This window comes from Aspergillus steynii (assembly GCF_002849105.1).
Source record: "Aspergillus steynii IBT 23096 chromosome Unknown P170scaffold_8, whole genome shotgun sequence".
In the NCBI taxonomy this organism is placed as follows: domain Eukaryota; kingdom Fungi; phylum Ascomycota; class Eurotiomycetes; order Eurotiales; family Aspergillaceae; genus Aspergillus; species Aspergillus steynii.
In genome coordinates, this window is record NW_020194405.1 from 745181 (window position 1) to 768915 (window position 23735).

Consider the following 23735-nt stretch of genomic DNA (forward strand, 5'->3'; position numbering starts at 1 on the left):
ATTACTAATATTGTTGACTTTTATGAATTGATCTAGAAGATTCCGACGGTTTAAAACAGCAAATGACCTGACAGATTGACGGCACAATTAAGACGCACACGGATACTTCATCCGCAGCTTTTCACCATATTTGAAGAAAATAAGGGGAAGTGGAAGCATGACCAAGCCAACGAATGCTAATAAAGTGTTTCCCCATCCTACCCCCAACGTGTTGTACATGGATGGCCCGGCCAGCGGCAAAACCGCGCCCATAAGTGAGCGAAGAACTGTATTAGCAGCAGCTGCCGACGCGGCTTGAGTCGTAAATGCGTCTACAAGATACGCTTGAACCCCAGTCTGAGAGGTTGAGAAAGGTCAGCTCTCTGCGGTAAAGATACCGGAGCAATGAAGAGAGAGAGAGAGAGAGAGAGAGAGAGAGAGAGAGAGAGAGAGAGAGAGAAAGAACAAACAAGAGTGGGCACATACAAATGAAACTACCACACCCACACCAACCCAGCAGGTTCCGATGATAGGGAGTATCCAATGTGCCTTCTTGTCAGCCGTCCAGCCGTACCAAACCAAACCGATGGGCATGCAGAGAGCAAGCGGAATCATGAGCGATAATCGAAACTCTGGTTTCAGTTGGCTTTTCGATGCTGTGGCCAAACGGTTCGAGAGTTTATCTGAGAACATTCCCATTGCTAGTAGGCCGATGGCGGATCCAAGTCCGAGTCCAATATAAGTGAGCCCTACAATGCTCGCCGAAAAATGATACTGCTCTCTGTATATTTTCGACATAGTTGTAAACAGCAAATAAAGAAACCCGTAAACCACTGCCACGTACCAAGAGAGCAGCGAGACAATCGGAGAAAAGAGGAGCATCTTGAGTGGGCGAATGATAGTAGTCGCGAAAAGCTGGATTGGGCTTAAGTCTCTGTGAAGAGCAGATTGGAGGTCGGTATTCCCTGTGTCCCGCGCCAGGCGCCTTGTTTTGCGCGCAAGAATGATTGGAGCATAAGTTTCACGAAGGAGTATAAAGGACACGCCAGTGGAGACGCCTCCCTGCGAGGATTAGTTATTATGATACTTTGACTCCTGTGGAAGAAATACTTACCGCAATTGCGATCACCCAGAATACCCAACGCCAGGAGACATTTTGGGTCAAAAACCCGCCACAGACTCTAGATGACAATGAATCAAGTCAGGGTTCACATCGTATATATTGGAAGTAATTCTCTTGCCGCTGATTCAACGTACGGACCAACCACGGGACCAATCACAGGACCAACTGCCCAAATAGATATCGCCAGCCCGCGGCGCTCGGGAGTAATAACATCTGCTAGGGTCCCAGCCCCTAGAGCTAAGGGCGCGCATCCAGCAGATCCAGCCAGGAACCGAAATCCCACCAGCGAAGGCAAGCTAGGGGCCAGAGCACAGGCTACATTCGAAAGAATAAATAACGTGTTGCATCCGTGATATAGCGGCAAACGACCATAAATCTCCGAGAGCGGCGCGACTATCAGAGGTCCGAAGGCGAATCCGAGAAGATACACGGAGACCACGAAGGACGACATCGGCTGGCTCGTCGATTGGAATTCATCCATGACCTCTTGAACGCCCGGCGCGAACATGGCTGATCCTAGAGGACTGTAGTGTGTTATCAGTGTTTCATCTCTCTGAAAAATAAGCGAGGATCCAAAACATACGTGAGAAAATTGAAGACTGAAACGATCGCAACAGTTGTTATCTTCAGACTTCTTTTCCAGTTCAATGGATTGGCCTCATCGTCGGGCCCATCCCAGTCGACAACATTGGCACACTGAGCAGAAGAAACTTCGTTCTGTATATCATGCTCGAAACTCCTGCTTAACGACATATTGTCTGCTTTGAAGTAACAGGGCAACCCGGCGAAACGGCTCAGACTTGAAGCCGGGTGTCACGAGCTTAGAGCAGGCTCGACGTATAAGTGTATAATGAGCCAGATCCAGAGATGATCACCAATCCTCAACAAACTGATTATAGTAGAAAATCGGTTATCCCGCTCAAATGTTAATGTAAACCCCCCTGTTTGCCGACCAAGAAGCGAGACATGTATATCACGCTTTTTCAGGATTGCGGGCCTGATTGCGAGCGAGTGGTACCTTAGCCAAGTTCCGTCACGCATCGAGACCATCTCGGATGAGGAAAATCGCTAATGAGGGTCGTTGTTGAGACTAAACTGCTCCAATCTCCTCGGAACTATGCTGGCTCGGTGCGCTATTCGGTGTCGGCCGGGCAAATCTAATGCGTTCGGCTTTCCGAAGCACCGAGTAATCGATGTGGGTCAAGAGCCAGATGCTCACAGCTTTCCTAGCACAACAGTCACCGTTTGATAATTTAGTGTGGGATCGAGACTGTAGGATTCTCAAGGGATAGTCTGCAGAATTTGACCGACCAGAACCCGCGGTAGACCCTTGATTATTCGTGTGTGGCCAAGGGACTAGAACACCGCTATTCAAGATGGCTTTCATTTCCTATCCTTCCGAGCTCAATTCAACCACAAGTGGATATTTTGGACCGAGGCGATCAAAATTACACGCTTATCTTCACCATGCGCGAATTACTGAGGGACACGGCTTTCGGAAAGCTCATTCGAGTGCTGAGCGGCCGTCGAGTTTTACTCTATCCCGAGGAATACGATCATTCCTCGGCTTTAGAATTGCTCAATGCTAAAGCTAAGGTTGGGGTAGCCCTAGAAGGAGCCACCATCAGTGAAAACGTCATAGAGCGCAAAGATGAACCATCCCAAATAGGGAAAGAAGTGCGATAAACCTCGGGACGGCACCGGCTCGGACTGCTCAACCAATCGCATATGCAAGCTACGATGCCGTTAAGGCTATCATCCGTATCCATTATACTGGCATGGATACTCGGAATGCGCATGTTGTTCCGAGATGCATAATCAGAGGTAACCCATCTTTCAATATGAGCCGGACAATACTGCAACTCCCCCGCTTGGTACAACCAATTTTCAGCTTTGCTTATCCGGAATCAGCTGGAATAATAATAACGTTTCATCCCTCATCGTCATTCGTTCCCTCATTCTTATTCGAACACAAAGAAAGAAACGAAAACAAAAACAATGTCCCGCTCAAAAGAAGGCTACCTCTGGACCCCGACCACCACAACCGAAGGCCTCGTCACCTCCTCCGTACAACCAAGTTCACAGAGCACAAAACGCCAATACGATGCGATCGTTATCGGTGCCGGATTTGCAGGCCTGATTGCCGCACGGGACCTATGCCAAACACAAGATTTGACTGTTCTTCTCCTCGAAGCACGCGACCGGATAGGCGGGCGCACATGGACCGCTAATGTCCTGGGCGAGGAGATCGAAATGGGAGGCACATGGGTGCACTGGGGCCAGCCACATGTCTACGCCGAGCTGCATCGGTACGGACTCCATCGGAATCTGAAGACGTCGGCGGGGTTTGCGGAGACGGAGAGGCAGACTTTCACGACTGCGGAGGGGGTGGTTGAGGATGTTTCAATTGCCGAGAGTGCAGAGGCTGTGGAGAGGATTGCGGAGAAGGTGTTCTCGATTGATGGACTGAGTAGTCGTGCGTTGATGCCGTATCCGCATGATTCGTTGCGAGAGCCGGCGTTGTGGAAGAGGTATGATCATCTGAGTGTGAAGGATCGGCTGGATGCATTGGGGGATAGAGTTCCGCGGGGTGAGAGGGAGTTGTTCGAGTCGAATATTGGTACGTTCGGGAGTGCGCTGTGTGGCGAAACAGGATTTGTGGATGCCCTGCGGTGGTATGCGCTGGGTGGACATACTATGGCTGGCACGTTTGAGAGGGCAGGAATGTACAAGCTGGGGAATGGGGGGATGACTTCCTTTGCTGAAGCCATTTTGGGTGAGTATACTGGGGATAGATTGTTCGACACCGCGGTATCTGAGATTCGGCACACCGCGAAAGGCGTGGAGGTTTTGACTGCGCGTGGTGAAAGGTTCAAGGCGAAGACTATTGTCTCGACGATCCCGCTGTGAGTTTCCAAACTTCCTTGGAATTCATATCTACTCAACTGACCGTTCATTAGGAACTGTCTCGGCGATATCACATTCAATCCACCCCTGTCCCCCATCCGGCAAGCAGCAGTCGCCCAAGGGCACATCAACAAAGGCGCAAAGATCCACTTCAAGCTGCGCGAAACACTTCCCGGCTGGATCTGGACAGGTTCGGGATACGGAGACTCAGAATACGTATTCGCCTTCTCCGACCATAATGGGACTCAGTCCTCAGGTCCGTCGGGGACATGGTCCATCGGTTTCGGATACAACGGCAAGCTTACGGATAAGAGTGACTCGCAGCATATCATAAACCAGTTCAAGAAAAGCGTCAACTCCAACGTGAGTGTTGAAGCATATGCAACATACGACTGGATGAATGATCCCTACGCCAAGGGTGTTTGGGCGTGTTGGGGACCGAAAAGTGCTTCCAGGTTTTTGGAAGAACTGCAGCGTCCACATGACCGGATTGTATTTGCAAGTGCGGATTGGGCGGATGGGTGGAGAGGATTTATTGATGGAGCCATAGAGCAGGGCCAAATTGCTGTGCGGGAGGTGGTGAACTTGTTGAAGGAGCAAGGAGTAGGGAAGGCGAAATTATAGTTGATATCTTCTCATAAACTACTACATCTACAGCTACTCAGTCTTCCAGAAGAAGTAATAAAGAGCATTTGACATTCATTTTCGTACAAAAGAGCAGAAGATTAGCTCGGGTCTTCTGGTCATTCTGTGTCGATCTAAGCATCGTCCACGTTGATAGCGCCTTTGAATTTGTTTTTCGGGTCATAATGGTTCCTTGCGGTCTGCAGTTGAGCGAAATGAGGGCCCCAGGTCTATAGTATGCGTGAGAAAAGTTTCCAGGAAGCCGCAAAGTCGGATGGTAATAAGAAAATACCTTTCTTGCGTCATGGAAGTCTTCAAAGCCATTTGGCAGGTAGTGAAAGTCTGCGCCTTCACCCAGAACTCGATATGCTGCCTGGCAAGCAAGGTCTCGTGCAAGCTTCTCTTTAACCGGGCCAGAATCTCCAGGGCATCCGGTGCCCAACAGCAGAATATGCTTGAAGCCTGCGGGCCTTGGCCAGGCACAGTTCGATATCGGTCCACCTGGTTCACGCTATGTTGTCGATTAATCCAGGCTCGTGCGACCCTTCTTCATTCACTTACCGAGCTAAGCAATTCAAAAATGATATAGGTGCAATCACCAAGGGACTCGTCGAGCTCTCGGATCTCTTCAGACCATTTGACGGTTTTGACTATGGTCTCCGCAGACATCTCCTTGACCAGCAAAGGGGCCCAGAACTGCTTCATCGAGCCTTTGACAATATGCGCCTTATCTGGTCAAATGGTCAGTGTCCCATTCTAGAAACACAGGATCATCAATCTTACCTTGCAAGTTTGCAACCCCTGCCAGGGTGTTAATCTTAGTCTTATCAATAGCCCCTGGAATATCCAACGCCCATTGGAAATGTTTTCTACCGTGTGCTTCACCAAGGGCATCGAAAGCATGGATGACTAGCATATCTGAGTCAGTCCCTATGGACTCGAGCAGCCTCCTCCTGACGATGTACAGAAACATCGTAATCTTAGGATCCAGCGGCTGGGAGAGAAATGTCGCAATTCCTTCTGCCACCTGCTCGAGACGCTCCCGGGGAACCAGAATCGGACCGGACCAGATCTCCTGAGGATAAGGGAACACTCGGAGTACAACCTGAACAAGCACTAACCATCTGAGTGTCAGCCACAGCTTATTCGGAGTTTTTATGAGAGCTATCATGAAGTCACTTACCTCCAAAACCACCTCCACCGCCACGGAGAGCCCACAGTAGTTCCGGCTCCGCTGAGGCCCAGACGACTGACCCGTCATACTTGACGACCTTCGCATCTAACATGTTTGCCGGGTCCGAGATGCAGCCATACTCGCCGGAAAGCCATGAGAATCCTCCACTGACAATGGTACCAGCAACTCCAACACAAGGGGTGCGGGCTCCCACGACTTGAGGAATTCGTTAGTCTTGAATGACCAACAATAAAATTGAGCAGAAGCGAGACATCCTTACTTCCATATTCCGGCGCCACCTCTCCTAGATTCTCATACACCTTAGACCATGCCTGTCCGGCACCAATAGTCACCAACTCCGAATGCTTGTCGAAGTGAAAATCGTCAAATGCAGACGTATTAATCAGGACATCCTTTGCAGATGCGGACATGAACCCCTGTCCATAAATCCCAATGTCTAGACCGCTTGGGTATAGATATGCTAGAACCTTGCTCAAGGACTCGACAGACGTGGGGCGAACCACAAGGCTCGGGTTCATTTGCTTTTGGGAAGCCCATGTTTGAGCACTTGACTTGAAATCCGGTGATTCCGGGGTCATGATCTCATCAGGGCGAAGCAGCGATCGCAGCACAGCATGCTGCTCTTCACTTATTCTCGATTCGGCCATATTAATGGTATTGCTGCTGAGCAGGAAGAGAATGGATTCAAATAGGAATGGGCTCAATAATGTGTACGAAAATAGTAGGATATACCGTAATATATGTAGATTTTTGCAAGGTGCTGCTTGTGTTACGATACCTTAGTATATTGTCCGGATGTGCAAAGTAAAAGCAAAAATTCTAACTATATGGCACGATCCACACGAACTGTGGACCGACCTCACCCTGTTTTGAAAACAAGACTTTGTCCCATCAGGCTGACACCAACAAACTCGCCGTTCCATTTGTCATCCAAGCCACTCGACCCATGCATTTCTGCAGCATCGGTTCGCGCTCGGACGCGCAGTTCCGAGACGAAGGCCGACCTAATCCACTGCCGAAAGTGGAACCTCCGAGCGCGGCATTTCCCGTTTGTCTCGGACATCCGAGCGGGCTGTCTCGGCACTCTAGTATGTGCCACATTCAACTAGTCCTAGGGAAAAGAGAACCTTTATTGACCGTCTAACTATCACAACATCCAAACCAAGCATTATTCAATCATGTCAAACATTCTCGTTACAGGAAGCTCCCGGGGTCTCGGGTTGGAGTTGGTGAAGCAGCTCGCTGCCCGTGCCAGTACCGAAGGAGGGCTAGTTATTGCTACGGCGCGGAAATGCAGCTCGGATCTTAACGAACTTGTTGCGCAGTCCAATGAAACTGTTGTGTTTGTCTCGTTAGATGTGGCAGATGAGGCGTCCATTACACAGTCGGTCGAGGAGACCAAAGCGGCATTGAACCAGCGAAGTCTAGATGTCCTGATCAACTGCGCCGGCGTACACAGCGAGACTCACGGAAAGCTAGCTCACATGTAAGTATGACTTTTCATCTTTTCAGTGGCATGATCTGACATAGGAAAACGCCAACAGGTCGGACCTCGCATTCCAATTATCCGTCAATGTGACCGGCACGCATAACGTCCTCCGCCAATACCTTCCCCTCATACAGGGCAGCAAAATCAAGAAAATTGCGAACATGTACGCTCGTGGAAACCCACTTCGACTGCTTCCGGATGCTGACTTCCTCGCAGATCTAGCACATACGGGTCTCTGACTCACGCCGTGGACGTGCTCTACGCCCCTTGCCCGGCCTACAAGATCAGCAAGACCGCCCTCAACGCGTTGACGGTGCAGTATGCACTTTCGTACCAAGAAGAGGGCTTTGTTTTCTTTTCGATCAATCCTGGAGTCAGTCATATTTTCTTTTCGGGAGACTATTGTGCTAACGGTTTTATAGTGGCTTCAAAGTGACATGGGTGGGAAAGACGCTGATCTTACCGTGCCGCAGGGCGCCGAGGCGGTCTGTAATACCGTTGAATCGGCCACTGCCAAGGATAATGGTAGCTTTAAGAACATCTATGTGCCTGGTTGGGAGAGATATGATGGTAAGGACCTGCCCTGGTAGTCTGTCAGTCATCAGGTTATGCGGAACCATCTTAGAATAGAAATTTGGTGGGATAATGGTTCAAGAGGAAGAAAAAGAAATATCGGCCAGAATGAGCAAAAAGAGAAAGAAAAGAAAGAAAAATCGCTCTGGGAGTCTGACGTCCCGGGCATGTACATTGAACGTGCTGTCAATTGTCATATACTCATTCTGTTAATATAAATATAGATACGTCAAGATAGATGATAGAACTCCCAATTGAACATATTTTTCAGTGTTCATTGATAATCATGCTGATTTTCAGAAGACAGTCCTCGATTCAGTGAGGTCAATTCCCTGAAATTATTCTCCGATGCTCGCATGATGCAAAGCTCATATCGAACAATGACCCGACAAACAATCGCTGACGCCATGAATCGCAGCACTATGGTTAATGCATCTTTTGTTGAGATGAACATTAAACTGGAGAACACCAGAGTCCCGAAGATCAAATTGAACACAGCAAGCACTCCGATAACCCAAAGAGCAACCACCTCGGCCACGGAGCACTGTTGAAACTCGATTTCAATCGTATCTATCTTCTCGCTTGTCGAAAACTGCCCCTTCAACCACTCAAACATCTTAATGCGAAAATAATGCTGCCTCAGGTTGCGTCTACTCGGCTTTTTCCGAGAAAATTGAAGAATACTGGCCCCCATGAGCTGTATAATAACTCCCACAGCGATCCAAACTGCAGGTAGGAATTGTGCATCCTGCCCAATTGATAGAACCGATCGTATAGCTATCTCGAAGCATAGCTCGCCTATATTGGCAATGGCCATCGATGCCATAAGATACTCAGCCCCAACGATGAAGACATTCGGTCCCCAGAGAAGATTCATAGAAATTGTGTCTTTGCTTGCCATTGCATCTGCAACTAGTTGACGAAAACTAGTCGTATTATCGAAGAGTACAGCTGGACTACCCACTATGAGCAAAAGTGCTAAGAGCTGGCGCTTGCCATACACCAAAAGCATGGCTGTCTCATGGATGCTCGGACCGACACTTGCGAGAATAGTTGGCATAAGACCCAGCATTACTTGAGCACTCGCCATTGTCGATTTATAGAGTTCGGGCGTTTTCTCTAGGAGGCAGTTGATGAGAGGAGTTGCGTGGTGATCAACCTTCCAAATTCTGAGTTCAGGGTAACTTGTTGCATTTTTGAGAGCTTTTGTTTGATATATTTTGGATTCTGCAGCGCAGTCCTCGTGGGTGAGTGTATTAAGGGCGGAGCTATATCGTGGGAACCACGAGGTAAACCTGTGCAGCTCAGCTGCTGCGAATGTCGGGAAGGCGAGCACTGCCAGCAAGCTCGCCATGGTTGTTACATGTGGCATCGTTCCGTTGTACCAAAATCGCATAAACAGAAAGCAAGTAAATTAGTATAAATGATTGAAACGATTCATAGAAGCGATTTGGCGATTCTCTTCATGGAAAAATCTCGCGCAATCTGAGAACAGAGTGGTTGCTAGAGCGAGGGGATATATTATGACATGTAAAGAAGCATCTTGTCCGCGCTAGCTTTGGCCAAAGCGACACACTATATAGCTAAGACATAAGGGGCATGTATTAGCAATGTTCCTAGTTAATCGGAGGCTCGAAATCCTGATTTTTGGGGGCACTTCGTTCACTCCGCGTGTCTCCTACCAAGCTAACAGGATCATCGCCGGTCTATGTCTGACGGCAGATAGAACGAGCGAGTCAGATCCAGGTAAGCTACATTAGTTCGGTGTCATAGAGCGCCACCATTCGTATCTGCTCTTGGCGGAGAATTTCACTTGTTCTTGCCTTGATGTTATTTCCTCGATGATCCTGCTATGTGTGGGGCCAAGTTTCAGGGACTCTCGATGAAGCTTTGAATAAATAGAAACCAAACCAAAGAAACATAGCCCGGATTGTGCCAAGCGTCCAACTTTATTGGCCGACAAGCAATAGAGTGCAGACATGCAAGTGGCAACTAACCATAAATAAAGTCGAGAAGGCGGTCACGATATTGTCATTCTGCCAGATCTCCGGATAATACTTTCGCCGAGAAATGCCAAGATCGCCAAATTATACTCCGGACTACTCCGTGCTTCCCCCGTGCCTTCCCGCTACTTCGCAATGCCTATAGAGTCCACCCCGCCACTGGCACTCTAGATACATCGAGGCGAGGAGTATCATGAGAAAATGTCTGAAATAATTGCGGGTCCCGATGACATCCTCCCTGCTGTAGGTCTAGCCCCGGCGTCAGTCATTAGAGGTGGGTAGAGTAGGCAAAGGCTGATCAGGGTAATAGTGTGACCAATGCCATGCTCGAAAGGTTGTAGAGCTTCCTACTTCATCTAAGGAAACTGGACTCTTTCTGTAGTTTGACTCTAACTTGAGTGCTCCAAAGGTCAAATGCAACCGGCGAGCGCCCTGCGCAAATTGCTCGGACGCCAATGTGGAGTGCCGACGCCTTCGTCGCGGACGGTCATCACGGAAAAAGACTCCTCAGAGGTTTGCCAGCCCTCTGAAGGTGTAAACATAAGTTAATAATTTTGATATGACTGACAAGAGCTGGTAGCGCCTCTAATCCCCGGGAAACCATTATGGATTTAGATCTTGGGCAAACATCTCATACTCAAGTGAACAGCCCGAGAGACTGCCGGTGGGAATATCGGGCTGAAACTTTGACACAAGATACGGCCAATGGAGTGCGACCGATAAATAATAGTATGAGGAAGGGTGACTCGGAGCGAAGAATTAATCTAGAGCAACCACAGCGAGAGGCATTTGCGCATAACTCGGGGCAAAGACCCCGAACTGCGGCTGTCCGGTCGACACCGGGCGCCAATGGCTCTAATTATCATGCACTCCAGGCAAAGAACATTATCGAGTTGGAGCTCGACGATTGTCAATTAATAAGTAGAGAGCGACAATCGATTCTCAGGTCTGCACTTCAAGTGGTGAGTAGCGTCGCTGAAAGTGAGCCCTATCAGTCAGGAAACGCCATAGAGCACCCCCGGCCCACAGACCCAACGGTCACGATTCCAGAAGAGCCCCCTCGAGAGCTGCTCTTCATGCTTCTACAAGGTACAAATGTCTTGGTGCTTTTTCCAACCTGTGGCTAACGAGATGCAGGTCCTCCAGACGCCGTGCGAATACAATGGCCCGATCACATACCGCGGAAGACTTACGAGCGGATGGCCACGGCACTTTTGCAATCCGATTCTAGAAACCAATTGTTTCATCAATATTGCGTTTGTGTTTACGTGAAAGCTATATTTCATTTGTATCAAGTTTCACGAGCTACCGACAACCCTCTTATAAAAAGCCAGCTTCTACAGTCCAAGTCTGCCTACACAGCAGCTGCTACTCGAAGCATTGAGCAGTTTAATATACTTCAGCGACCAGATATCGTGACTGTCCAGGCTTTGATATCAAGCGTGAGTACACTAATTCTGGCTACCGGGGCGTCGTCCAATCAACTGACATTCGCCTCGTAGGCTTTGCTCATGCAGCACATAGGGAGACTCAACCAATGCTGGATCCTCACCTCATATGCTGCTCGCCAGATCTCCTCACTCAATTATCATAAGACCTGCAGAGTACCGGCGACATCTGAACTCGAGCAAGAGATCCACTCCGCCGTTTACTGGTGTTACTACCTCGATCGGACTTTGAGTTCCCTTCTCGATCGAGGTCCTTCCCTACCCGACCTCGAAGTTTCCCCAACAGATCTTATTCAGTTAGATCCCTCTTCTCCATATGATACTCTGCTAAGCGTTATACTTGACGTCGCACAAATTCAAGGGAGACTACATGCAATATCCTCCTGTCAGGAAAGTTTATCCAATAGCCACGCGTTAGAAACATGCCAGCTTCTTGAATCCAAGATGCAGGCCATTCTTCCAAGTTTACAGTCGGTATGTGTCATGTTTCGAGCCACGCGATAGTTAATTTGACTAATATGGCTTGTCTCCAGAACCGTGATGCCCTTCCAAAGATGGTTCAGTATGACTGGATCGGCGTCGATTTCTGCTACTATGCGATTTTTGTAGAGATCCATCGAATACACCTGAAAAGCTCCTTTTCACCGCACATATATCGAAAATGTCTCGTTCACGCCCGAAAGTCGCTCGAGGCATTTCACTTCCTCCAGCAGCACGCCTCTGAAATGCCGGGCTTTGATGATCCCTACCCGTCATTTTTAACATGGTTTGCGGCATCTTTTCTTTCGTTGATTCAATACTAACACGCCGCAAAGGACTTTATTTCTCTATCCCCTGAGCGGGTTTTTCGTTGTCTTCTGTCATATAGTCGGCACCTCCGATGCCAGCGACTACCACCTCCTGCGACAGATCACTGAAAGCTTGGCGCATTTCAAGCAAGATCCACACCTCGGACGACTCCTGACCCTCCTCCAATCACTACAGCGACTTTGTGAGCCTTTGTTTCAAAGCCAAAGCAACAGCGACTCTGTCACGGAAGATATTCCGTCGAATGCCAACCCACCAGTGCCTTTCTCCGCACCAGAAGGTCCCTCCACTGACTCTTTCACGATCCAAGACTCCCCCACGGCTTTATTCCAGGATGAAATGGCACTGGTCGATGGACCCTTGCAGAACACAGAGCTAGATCCCTCGACCGAGTGGCAGATGTGGCAGCTCTTCAACAGTCAGGTCCCAGCTGGTTGGTTAAACAGGGGCGTTGACCTATTCAATCTTTGAGTCAAGATGTGGAGCAGTCGCTGTCGGTGCACTTTGACAGACGTTGCCCCATTGTCTGCAGGAAACTGTCTACATTATATTAATTTATTATCAGGCATAACTTTTGTATATTCGGCGGGCCCGGAAGAGCAATGTATATGTTAGAGCCTTCATATACACTGTGGAAGATGCAGGGTGTGGCCCTCAAAGCCGCAAGTGGTTGATTCTTTCAGGGATCTTTCAAGGATATGGCCTGTGGAGCTTGGTTCAGTCACTTCATCGGTGACATTTATTTTTGGATTTCTTCCTTTTTTTCAATTTTACTTTTCTCCTTTTTTAATAGCTAGGCTTTTTCGAATACCAGAACGCAGCAAAACAAACAATAAAACTTGGACCATCAAGAACGCACACTTCAAAGAACATTTTCGGTGTCAACATCGGACTCTTGGAAGAGACCGCTCTAGCCAGTAATGTTGGACTAGGCCACTCAGTGATGTTGGATAGATGATGGAATAGCAATTTCAGTTATGTCTCAGGAACATAATAGATGGCCCTGAGTTAAGAGAGAGGATCCACTCTGAGCCTTATTTGATTTTCTTCACGATCTTTGTGCCCATCCCTCTTTGTCCGATAAGTATCCATATCAGATATTGGGTAAGTGGCTCGCTGAATACCCAGAACGGCATGCACCAGTGGAGATAGGTAGAGTCATCGAAACAACAGTCAATCAACTGAAAGAGGTACAGAAACACAGGGGAATACAGAATGTGGAGGCAGAGAAGCAGATGCAAAAAAACCACATACCACATAAAATAAACCATGTGAAGGCCTCAGATCGTTAGCTCAGCCCAGAAAGATCTTTCCTCACTCTCTTGCTCAGTCAGACATTGGGGAACTCACTAACTATCCTCGTCGGTGTCAACCGCCCATTCTGCTGGGCACGAAGAATTGTTTGTGTTGAACAATCATCCGCGAACATATTCCATCAAATCCTCCTGTGCAAAGTCGAATGAACAGAAATGTCCCATGACCCTGTCTCCTTTGTTATACCCTATATTTCCTTTGTAAGTTGCTTTTCTATTGTAGACGCGCCCCTACACCTCCATGAGGACAAGATGAAGTCGTTCGTGTAAAGAATTTCGTTCTTCCGGGTCGCGTTCTAGTATAGACTCGTCACCAATCTTGACATTTGGTCTGATCCAGGACCATGGCTCCGTTAAATCCACCATAACCGCAAGGTCTTTCAGAGAAATTGAATCCATTCGGTCATTTTGTTTCTCCAGTTCCAGAATCAGGACTCCCCACATCTGATAATACGCACGGATGAAACGACGACGCTCCGTGTCTGTCAGATGCTGTGGACGAGTCCTGCGCCCCCACGTTACGGGATCAGGGGATATACTGTGTTCTATCTCTTTATTAGAAAATGCTCAATAATATAGGGTTGTAAGTAGAGTGGGTATACATACTGGATACATGACAAGCTACCTCATCGTCAAAGACCTTCATTGTTCGATTCACGTTGCACACATTGCGCGTTAACCGCTGGACATCCCAGACTGACACCGGAGCATCAGGGGCTGACCCGCCCTGGTCTGCGAGTAGATTCCGCGCATGGCGATGGCACCTTATCTCCAAGGGTGCAATGCTCTTGTAAATGATATTGGTATTCTCTGCCCATACAGACTGAAGACGACGACATGTTGCGCCCAGCCGGTATACAGTCGAGAAAGACCCAAGTTGGCAGTATATTTTGATCAAGAGCTCGGTGGGAAACGTTTGAAGATAGTAGATATCACCGGGTGGGAAGTCTTCATTTGTAAGAGCCCGCCCATCCTTTGTCTGCGACGATATGTGACTAGCCATGTTGGGTTCTGTGAGGGTTTTATTGTGAATGTAAGGAGAGAGATAGAAAGAACTAATATGATTGACCTCACGATCCCTATCAGCAACGAAGGTAACTTGCTATATAGGTGAAGACATGTGACATGCATCGCGGAAAGAGCCATGAAACGCCTGAAACAACCGGAGACCTCCAGCAAGGTCTGTGACTCGACTCCTCTGTGCAATATGACAGCCAGCGTGAGAAAGACTCCCAGAAATTGGTCTAGGGTTTGGGAGTAACATGACTTAATTCCAGAGCACCAATAACACGTGCCCGTCTAACTTTCAAGGCAGGGGAAAGGAGAGTGCAGAATCTATTTTACTGGCTGCTCTTCTATTGCCTTCTTTCTTTGTGATTGGTAGGTAATTGGAAACTGGAGATTATCGGGATTGCAAAGTTGCGAGCTGTATTATTCAAAGACATAACTAAACTAGGAGTGTTTAACATGATTCTTCTCCCGCTCATGTATAATTTCAGAATTTGATATAGCCAGAGCAATAATCTTATATTTAGTAGCCCTATAAGTAGGGCCTGTAGCTTCTCGGAGACGAATCTCGGCAGGATACATATATAGCAGCTCTTTCATAGTCAGGTACCAGCTGGTTGGCTAAACAGGGGCGTTGACTTTTTAATCTTTACGTTAATATCTGGAATAATTACTATTATTCCGGCTCATTGGCATTTCTCCTATCATTTAAAGGAAGCTATGCACATTACATCAATCTATGAACAGGCCTAACCCGACCCTCCGTCCGCGCTGACAATGGATACGCTCGCGGTCTCGAAGGCGGGTCCACGGCTATACGATTCACTTTGTATAAGACTGATCAAGTTTTTGTAACTTGCGAAGGCTGACACCCTGTCTTTCTACATACCCCTGTCGATGCTAAAGGGGGCTATGGAGTGCTCTACCCATAGAAGGAATAGTGTAGGGTTTCTTTGCCAGGATAGTTGGCCCCTCCCGCGCTATATAATGTGCTGTGCCAGAGCCTCCCCCTCCGTTGAATAATTCTTCATTCTAAATTCTCTTTCGCCCTTCCCCTTTCGGATCCTGTTAACAGTCACTATGGATATCACTTCCACGGTCACGGCCACTCCCACGATCGTCCTCGTTCACGGGGCCTGGCACCAACCATCTTCCTACTCCTCATTCACCACCGCCCTCCGCCGCCTCGGCCATGAAGTCCACGTCCCCCGTCTTCTTTCGATGAACGGTACCCGGCCCCCAAACGCCGGTCTCGAAGAAGATAGTGACCTGATCCGCACCTACGTGGAGAGTCTCGTCTCCGCCGGCCGTGAGGTTCTAGTCCTCCTCCACTCCTACGGTGGTCAGGTTGGCACCAATGCCCTATCCGACGGCCTCGGGGTTACCACCCGTCGTGCGCAGGGCCTCCCCGGAGGCATCGTGCAGCTTGTCTATATCGCCGGTTTCGCCGTCACCGAAGGGACCTCCATGGTCGATGTTGTTGTCTCGCATGGCCACGGGGACCTAATGGACCTGGCCTTTGACTTCGCCGCCGACCGGACCGTTATTTCTCGAGACCCCAAGAACCTCGTAGTCGGCCCGTCCGAGAGATCCGACGAGGAGACCGACGCCTACATCGCTACCTTGCAGCGGTGGAATGGGAATGGGTTTGACGCTAAGCTGCAGCACGTCGCCTGGCGGCCGGAGGACGGCGGTATCCCGCAGATCGGGTATATCTGCTCCACTCAGGATATGACGGTGCCTTTGGATTACCAGAAAGGATTCATCAAGACGATGCAAGATGCTGGATGTCAGGTGCGCACCTGGGAGTTGGAGACGGGCCATTGTCCTATGTTTACCAAGTGTGAGGAGGTGGTGAAAATTGTTCACGAACTCGCAGAGGGAAAGTAGATCTTGGTATTACATTGTGGGCTATCAACATATAGTCTTGTCATATAGTCGACTAAGTTTCAATTCATGACACTGATTCTGCGGGCTTTCACACCCCGCCCTCATGTAGGTGATGATCCCCAGGGGGTAAGAGTCATCAAGAAACTAGACCTCATGTCAGTGATGACAGCCTGGATTGAAAAGAGCTGTGGCTGAGCGAAGATCACGAAATCACGCCAGATTCTTTCCCGCTCATGCATGATTTCAGAGTCCGGCGCGCCTGAAGTGACGATTTTGTAGCAGTCAGCCCTAGAAGTAGGGGCTGCAGCTTCTCGGTGTCGAGTCTCGACGGGATACAGATGATGGCGAGGCTTCCGCCAGTATGTGAATCATCTGTACTTATCTGCGCTTTCCAGATGCCATTGCGGAGTTAGGAAAGATGAAGGATCTGCGGTCCGGCAAGTGCTAGATTTACAGCACATCAACCGTCAAGATTTCAATCGCTGGCTTCGTTTTCCTCCTCGTTGACATTTGTGCTTGGTAGCTGCGAGCTTGCTCCGACGCCGCTTAGTCGCTGCGTATTGGTGCTTCGTCTCCTCGCCTGATCTGCCGTATTTATCGCCCTCTCTCCTACGAACTTGTCCTCGGGCCACGGCTCCTTACAGACAGGACACTGTTCAGCCTGCTGCACACGGAAATAATTCCGAACACAGTGGTCATGCAGTCGGCCTTTGCAGTCGCGATCCGCGCAGCGTTGTCCCTATATCAGCCAGCCATCAGTCATCAAACACAAGAACGTTCAGATAGTAAAGAGCCAGCAGACGCACCACCGTGATAATATCCCGACAAGCCGCACAGAACTTAATCTTCTGAATCCTCTCGTTCTCGTCATTATACGTCGCCACCAACCAGCCCCGCAACTCCATCAGTCCGCGCGGACTCAGACTAAAGTATCCTTTGCGGCTCTTCTCAAACCATCCGTCGGAGACGAGTTGTCGGAGCACCGTTTCAGCCTGCGACATGCTCAGCGACTGCGCTGCTCCGCCTTGCGTCTGCGTCTGAGCCTGCGAGTCCATGTTCGATTCCCGACGATCCGAGTCCCCGGCCGACGCCTTCGCCAGCTGAATGGCCTGGATCCCACTGACCACCATGGCCTCGGACCGTCGCGTGTTGTGCGTGTCGAACATGGCATCCAGGACGCGCTTCACGAAGGCAATTTCATCGGCGGAGTAGATCGTCGCGAGCTGGGTGAGAGGGTCGCTGGTTGTGTTGACGAGGGCGTAGATGCGCTCTGGTCTTCGTGCCTGAGTCCCGTCGGGGTCTATCGTTGATTGGGTTAACGTGCTGCGGATTTCGAGGTCGAATGGGGAGATCGCGCTGTTGGCTGCCGAGATGTACGATGAGAAATCATCTTCTGTTACGTCGTCTGGGGAGATTGTACTCCCTTCTGTTTCCAGGATAAAGGTCCAATTAGTGAGATGTTCGAAGCGAAGTGCCCAGCACTCGGGGAAAAAGTTACCTTGGACCGAAAAAATGGCTGCCAGGACTGTCTGCGCTTCCTCGAAGGTCATGGTCGATCGAGCCATGAAGGCTTGGAGGAAGGCGCGATTGCCATCATTATAGCTCTCTGTCATCTTGGATTTCGAGCGTCCTGGCGTTGCTGAAATGCAAAGCTTTCTGAGGGTTGAAGGCTATGACGAAGGCTTTTTGGAGACAAAGAAAACGCGGTCGACGCGCCCCGCGTTGTTCTCCAAGTGCCAAGACTTTCCGCCGGTACGGGCTTAATTGGTTTCTGGAGTAGTCACTTTACAATAAAAGAAATTCATGAATATCACAATCACAGCTTGATATCATACTAATGAGCACAGGAAAGAAGATAGAAAAATATAAAGGAAATAGTACAGGTGACAAAAGAAAGGCGAGTATCCCCAAACGCCCACCAGATGGAAACAACGGCAGATTCCCTCTCAAACAACCGCTAGCCAGCCTGGCTCTTCTAATACCTCCGCCTCGTCGGTTCGGGGCTCGGACTGCGACTGACGCTGCGAGCGTCGCGGCCCCGTTCCTTCAGCCACTTCTTCGTGCTGTGACGAATGTCCCGGTCGAGCTCATTGCTGGGATCTTTCCGGTGGATGAAATTACAGAACCCCCCTCGTACACAGCCCTCGCCGCTATTTAATCGACAACACGCTTCTCGGAAATCCGTCACCGGCGATAACTCGCAATATATCGGCCGCGCTGCATACCAGCGCGAATTCAGCGCATCGCAGGCTGCTTGCGCATCTTCTTCGTATTTAAATCGAGCGTAGACGTTCCCGATGAGGTCTGCGGATCGCAAATGGCAACGTTAGCAAGGATGAAGTCAAGGGGAAGAAAGCCAGGGGCGAGAAAACTCACGGTCATTGTTGTTGTCGCAAACCACCAGCTCTTCTAGCTCGCCGTACTTGCACATCTCACACCATACATCCTCGTAAAACGCATCGAAGTGGTTCTGCAGTTGGCTGGGGTTCATCTTGTTCTTCGGGTCGTAGGCGGGATTTTGGTACATGTTGGGCATGAGGATCGTCTGCGAGTAGGACGGCTTGACGTGCTTCCGGGAGCATCGGTCGCCGTGTCGGCAGGCGCCGATCTTGTAGTAGAACGAGCAGTTGACCTTGTCCTGCTCCGTTCCGAAAATCGACGCGAGATAGTTGGCCATGGTGGTTGATGTGAATGCGCCCGGGTCAGATCCGCTGGGGGTGTCGCCGAGGGGAGAGGATACGGAAGTAGGAGGATGAGGCGAGCGGAACTAAAGGACAGGATAGTGAGGGAGATGGGCGACGATGGAGTAGCAAAGGTAGTTGTGCGGAGAAGTCTCGCTGGAGCTCTCGTTCATTGAAGATTCTGGAGAGCTCCCGTGGCGGGAATGCTGACTAACTTAGTGCCTGAGGTGTCGATTTATCAGCCATGTCGAACATTCTATTTATTCTTGATACTGTATCACTAATTGTTAAATCTGAGTGTTAAGCTCATTTGCGCTGGGGCTTTTGGTACAGTTTGAATCAAATGTGATTCTTGAATTTAGCAACAATTTGAACACAGCACTTGCGCTCACTACCAATTCCGAAATCCCTCTAACATCACCACCTCAGCATCGTTGCATTCAGTAAAATAGTTTATTCAGTCCAGTTTATTTGCTCTGTACTTACTTCCATGTGATAATATTTTGATAATTCAAAATGTTGCAAGTCAAAATCAAAGTGATCATCAGATCTATGTAGAAGTCATGGTGTACGAACAAGATGCACACATCACCTCTCACTAGCCATCATTCCTCTCACCTAACTAGAAACTCACAAGAAAGGACCAGCATCTCCAACCAATATCAAATAATGACAAGGTCCCAAAATCAAAAAAAAAAAAAAAAAAGCGGACAAGCATGTCATGATGATATCTATATCAGAGGAATACTCAATCTACCATTATGTCATCAGAATGATCGGTCAATGCACCACAGCATCTTAGTTTCGAAGGGCTGTCTCCACGGTGGAAGATATGTCCACTAACGCAGTCCTCTCGAATAGCGAGCTCGGTCTGTCGGCTTTCCGGTCAGGACGAGGCTGATTAATTTCAATAAGCAGCTCTTGGCCAAATACAGCCCTTAGCGTCGCGGCGCCACCGAACGTCATCGACAATGCCAGATCTGTAAGAGAAATGAAGCCCCATTGAGTGACTCAGTAAATACGAATTGATTAATCTATTGACTCATAAACATCATCACGAATATTCTCGGCCTCGGTGTTAAAATTATTAATGGTGATGACGGTTGACGCCGAAATGGAATCTCCCAGCTGCCAGGTTGTAGTATATAGACTGGTAGACTAGCACAGTATGCTTCTCTTCGACATTAATGAGCACAGAACCAAGCAAAGCAAAGACAGCAATCAAAATGACCAACCAAGCAGCCTGGATCAAAGAGAAGCACGGTCAACTCGTCGTTGACGAAGCCGAGACCCCAGTTCCCGGCGATGGCGAGATCCTTGTCAAAGTCGACCTGATCGGATTCAGTCCTGTCGAGGCCAAGATCCAGAAGTAAGAGCACTTCATTCTTCATTTTCAATACCTTCTTCCAAACAAATATTGACAAAATCCTCAGATTCGGCACCCACCCCATCCCCTACCCCAACATCCTCGGCCAATCCTTCGCCGGCACCATCGAATCCGTCGGTCCTAATGTGACCAGCCTGAAGCCCGGCGACCGAGTTGCAAGTATCCGAGCGTCCAAAAAAGTCGGCGATCATCGCTTCGGGGCGTATCAGAAATAAGCCCTCGCGTCTGCGGCCTCCAGCTCGAAAATTCCCCCCGGTGTCGAGCTCGAAGGGGCTGCGACTTCGATCGTGAATCTCGGCACCGTGGTCTCTGCGCTGTCGATTCATCTGGGACTTGATCGGCCGTCTCTTTCAGAGAACCCGGAACCCAAGAACAAGAAGGTCCTGGTCTATGGGGGTTCGAGCTCCTGCGGCGGGCTGGCCGTCAGGTATGCTGCCACGGCGGGGTATAAAGTGATTACCACGTCGTCGGCGCAGAACCGCGAGTTCGTGGAGTCGCTGGGCCCGGCTCATATTATCGACCATACGGCGGGGGCGGAGACGATCTTGGAAGAACTTCGCAGCCAGGGTCCCTTTGATGCGGTCTTTGATACGATCGGGGTGCCTCCTGTGACGAATATCCTGGTGAAGTATTTGTCTTCGATTGGCGGGGGGAAGTATAATACTCTGATTCCTCTGCTCGGGGGTGAGGATCCTGTCCCGGATACTGTTCAGCGGCTGTTTGCGCCGTATACCTGGGCGCTTGAGGACGAGGCGAATAGGGAGATCGCTCGGTGGTTCTTTGAGGAGTATTTGCCTAAAGGATTGCAGAGTGGGTTGGTCGTGCCGACAAGAGCGCAGGTAATTGAGGGAGGGTTGAGCAATGCGCAGTATGCGCTGGATCTGATGGGCCAGAATGCTGTGAGCGGACACAAGCTTGTTTTGAACCCTTGGGCCGAAGATGAGTGAGTTGTTCCGATGGGGAGGTTTTTGGAGAAATTTGGGCCTGGTTTTAGTCTGTTGTTGTGATTAATTTAATTATACTATGTCAGAATCAACATGCAAGAAATTACAAAAATCACTCGTAACCTACGCCAATCAGACAGGTCTTGGAAATACTAGGGCCAATATAAGAATAGGTTACATAGACGAGTATTCTGAGCCGACAGGACAATCTAACCATTAGCAATCTTTCGAATCTTCATATCTAAAGTAAATTATTCAATAATTATGCAATAGTAACACCATCATCAATATTATAGTCTATAGTCGCTCCGAACAAACTCTCATTAGGCATACATATATTAAAAATCAAGAATCAACAGAATGCAATATCCCGTGTATCCTACTCATGGCAGTTCCGGCCTCGTCGGCGTCGCAGGCAGCTCTGCATAAACAGGCTTCGATTGAAGCTCATACGTAGCAGGCGCCACACCAGCGGGATCCAGCTCAGGAATCTCATTTTTGCCTGGTGAATTCCATCCTGTGCCGGCCGGTCCCTGTTCGACAGCAGGCTCATACGCAGGCGGAGACTTATCGGCCCTCTTCCTTTTCTGAAGTAGCCAGAAGAAAATGCCGGCAGCGATGAGGCCCACAGCGCCAACAACTCCGCCGACAACGCCACCCACAATTGCCCCCGTGGGCGTAGACGACCCGGAATCGGAGTCGGAGGCGTCCGAGCTCGAGACGGGTGTGCTAGTAGATTTCGAGGCTGGTGTTGTGGTGGCCGAGACTGAGGTGGGCTGGTTGACACTCGCGATAGACTTCAGCGTGTCGTCGTCGATATACATGACAGAGACGGCGTGAATCAGGGTATAGTCGTCGTCATCGTCGGTCTCCGTTGATGCGGTGTAAACGGTAGTCGTCCCATCGTCCAAGTTGCCACAGTCAAAGCTAACGGCTCCAATTTCGGGCCAGGTATAAGGGCCACAATAGGGGTAGGATTTGAACGTGCAGAATGTCACATAGGGATCGGTGGTTTTCGAGAGCAGGGACGGCGTTGCGGATACTTCGTGCTTGCCGTAGCAGGTACTGGCAAATCCAATGCAGCTTTCGGACGACGTACGAGGGCAGCAGCCTCGCATGCCGCCGTATTCTTTATTTGGGACATGGAAGAGACAGTCCCAATTGTCCTGGCAAAAGTTGATTGCTAGATGTCGTAAGAACAAAGGCTCAAAGAAAGCTTGACTATAAGGTCAACTAACAGGAAGAATTGGAAAAGAAACCGCATTCACTAGCGGGCAGGTATGAAGGCTCAGCATCTCGAGCGAAGAGTCCGTGGACAAGGGCGATCCCCTGGGTAGGCTCAGGAGTTGTTTTTGGTATCGTTGCATCGATTGTAGATGTCGCAGCCGGCGTGGGAAAAGCAAGAGCGTTCACAAGAGGAAGGAGAGACAGGCCATACCACCCTATGGCTGTGAGTTGGCCCCTCATACTTGGTATTTGGGATTTATGCTGCAGAGTACTGGAACTCGAGGTGCCACGGAACTGGCAGAGAGGTAAAACCAAGAACAGAAGGGCAAATGTCAAACAAACAAAGACTTGGGGCTCTGCTTGGTTTTTACCGAGGACGAATTGAAAACAACCGTAGTGGGCCTCATGGCTAGATCCCAATTCCTGTGGACTCGCCAATGGCGAGTCGCCATTGACCAAAACGTGGAATAGATCTTCGGGTATAAGCTGTAAATTAGTCTCGCTGACTACTACTGGTCGCTAAGCTTAACAAAGAGCCGCTAACATGCCGGTTGCTCCACCAGGAAGACAAAGGGGTCGACGGATGGGATGGATTGATCCTGCTCTGTGAATGCCGTTTCAATGTATTATGCGAGCGAGGGAATAATCAAGATCAGTGGTCACTTGTGCCCTTATAATGCAGGTTCTCTATGCTAAAATACAAAGAATAACAGTCATATTTCAACGATTCCTTGAAGGTGTAGCGGTGAGTATCATGAATCATGAATCACCCCACCAGCGTTGTGATAGCGCTTGTCTTCGGTGGATCGTCGTCGTGGGGGCCAAAGCCCCCAAACATCCTGGCGCCAGAAGGGCTTGAGTGGTCCCCGAGCCCGGGGAGTAAGAACTATACAGCCAGTGATCTATGCAATATAGCATAGAAGGAGAATCGAAGCTGCGAGGGTACTCCATACTTACTACTACAAAGTGCTCAAGGTCAGCCTGGAGAATGACGGTACACAAGTGATCGCCCACACTGCCATCTGTTAGGTGGAATGTCCCCCAACTCCGGCGGCTCAGCCGGGCTTCAATTTCTGTTAGCCTGGGACATCGCAATCTCTAACCGATCCTGGAGTCCTTGGCACAGGATCGTCTTGT

At 49.4% G+C, this 23735-nt stretch overlaps 10 protein-coding genes across 10 annotated transcripts; 4 read left to right on the forward strand and 6 right to left on the reverse strand.

The window, feature by feature from the left end:
* Positions 1-87: 87 nt before the first annotated feature.
* Positions 88-1855, reverse strand: P170DRAFT_429671 (MFS transporter; the record flags this gene model as incomplete). Its single annotated transcript, XM_024847906.1, has 5 exons — positions 88-336; positions 466-1041; positions 1094-1160; positions 1237-1626; positions 1686-1855. The coding sequence occupies 5 exons, from the start codon at positions 1853-1855 to the stop codon at positions 88-90; spliced, it is 1452 nt and encodes a 483-aa protein (XP_024700248.1).
* A 1245-nt stretch (positions 1856-3100) lies between these two features.
* Positions 3101-4633, forward strand: P170DRAFT_479484 (flavin monoamine oxidase family protein; the record flags this gene model as incomplete). Its single annotated transcript, XM_024853682.1, has 2 exons — positions 3101-4008; positions 4063-4633. The coding sequence occupies 2 exons, from the start codon at positions 3101-3103 to the stop codon at positions 4631-4633; spliced, it is 1479 nt and encodes a 492-aa protein (XP_024700249.1).
* Positions 4634-4696: 63 nt separating this feature from the next.
* On the reverse strand, positions 4697-6547 carry P170DRAFT_415828 (FAD-binding domain-containing protein). The gene is made up of 6 exons (XM_024847086.1): positions 6088-6547; positions 5817-6023; positions 5417-5749; positions 5195-5364; positions 4926-5144; positions 4697-4863 (listed from the first exon to the last, which is right to left on the reverse strand). The coding sequence occupies exons 1-6, from the start codon at positions 6473-6475 to the stop codon at positions 4768-4770; spliced, it is 1413 nt and encodes a 470-aa protein (XP_024700250.1). The 5' UTR covers positions 6476-6547; the 3' UTR covers positions 4697-4767.
* A 459-nt stretch (positions 6548-7006) lies between these two features.
* On the forward strand, positions 7007-12619 carry P170DRAFT_450012 (fungal specific transcription factor domain-containing protein; the record flags this gene model as incomplete). The annotated part of the gene is made up of 7 exons (XM_024851086.1): positions 7007-7314; positions 7751-7887; positions 10662-10982; positions 11031-11335; positions 11396-11815; positions 11875-12107; positions 12181-12619. 7 exons carry the CDS (start codon positions 7007-7009, stop codon positions 12617-12619), a joined length of 2163 nt encoding a protein of 720 aa, XP_024700251.1.
* Positions 12620-13692: 1073 nt separating this feature from the next.
* Positions 13693-14464, reverse strand: P170DRAFT_479489 (uncharacterized protein; the record flags this gene model as incomplete). The annotated part of the gene is made up of 2 exons (XM_024853683.1): positions 13693-14006; positions 14068-14464. 2 exons carry the CDS (start codon positions 14462-14464, stop codon positions 13693-13695), a joined length of 711 nt encoding a protein of 236 aa, XP_024700252.1.
* A 1052-nt stretch (positions 14465-15516) lies between these two features.
* Positions 15517-16376, forward strand: P170DRAFT_440136 (alpha/beta hydrolase). Its single transcript, XM_024850005.1, has one exon. It carries the CDS (start codon positions 15550-15552, stop codon positions 16357-16359), a length of 810 nt encoding a protein of 269 aa, XP_024700253.1. The 5' UTR covers positions 15517-15549; the 3' UTR covers positions 16360-16376.
* Positions 16347-18030, reverse strand: P170DRAFT_391460 (non-structural maintenance of chromosomes element 1 family protein). The gene is made up of 3 exons (XM_024845940.1): positions 17858-18030; positions 17166-17785; positions 16347-17098 (listed from the first exon to the last, which is right to left on the reverse strand). The coding sequence occupies exons 1-3, from the start codon at positions 17970-17972 to the stop codon at positions 16835-16837; spliced, it is 999 nt and encodes a 332-aa protein (XP_024700254.1). The 5' UTR covers positions 17973-18030; the 3' UTR covers positions 16347-16834.
* Positions 18031-18146: 116 nt separating this feature from the next.
* On the reverse strand, positions 18147-19197 carry P170DRAFT_415836 (zinc finger CCCH domain-containing RNA-binding protein). Its single transcript, XM_024847087.1, has 2 exons — positions 18736-19197; positions 18147-18663 (listed from the first exon to the last, which is right to left on the reverse strand). The coding sequence occupies exons 1-2, from the start codon at positions 19034-19036 to the stop codon at positions 18335-18337; spliced, it is 630 nt and encodes a 209-aa protein (XP_024700255.1). The 5' UTR covers positions 19037-19197; the 3' UTR covers positions 18147-18334.
* A 1069-nt stretch (positions 19198-20266) lies between these two features.
* Positions 20267-21374, forward strand: P170DRAFT_479493 (zinc-binding alcohol dehydrogenase family protein; the record flags this gene model as incomplete). Its single annotated transcript, XM_024853684.1, has 3 exons — positions 20267-20409; positions 20474-20586; positions 20644-21374. 3 exons carry the CDS (start codon positions 20267-20269, stop codon positions 21372-21374), a joined length of 987 nt encoding a protein of 328 aa, XP_024700256.1.
* A 380-nt stretch (positions 21375-21754) lies between these two features.
* On the reverse strand, positions 21755-22838 carry P170DRAFT_479494 (uncharacterized protein; the record flags this gene model as incomplete). The annotated part of the gene is made up of 2 exons (XM_024853685.1): positions 21755-22554; positions 22610-22838. 2 exons carry the CDS (start codon positions 22836-22838, stop codon positions 21755-21757), a joined length of 1029 nt encoding a protein of 342 aa, XP_024700257.1.
* Positions 22839-23735: the final 897 nt, after the last annotated feature.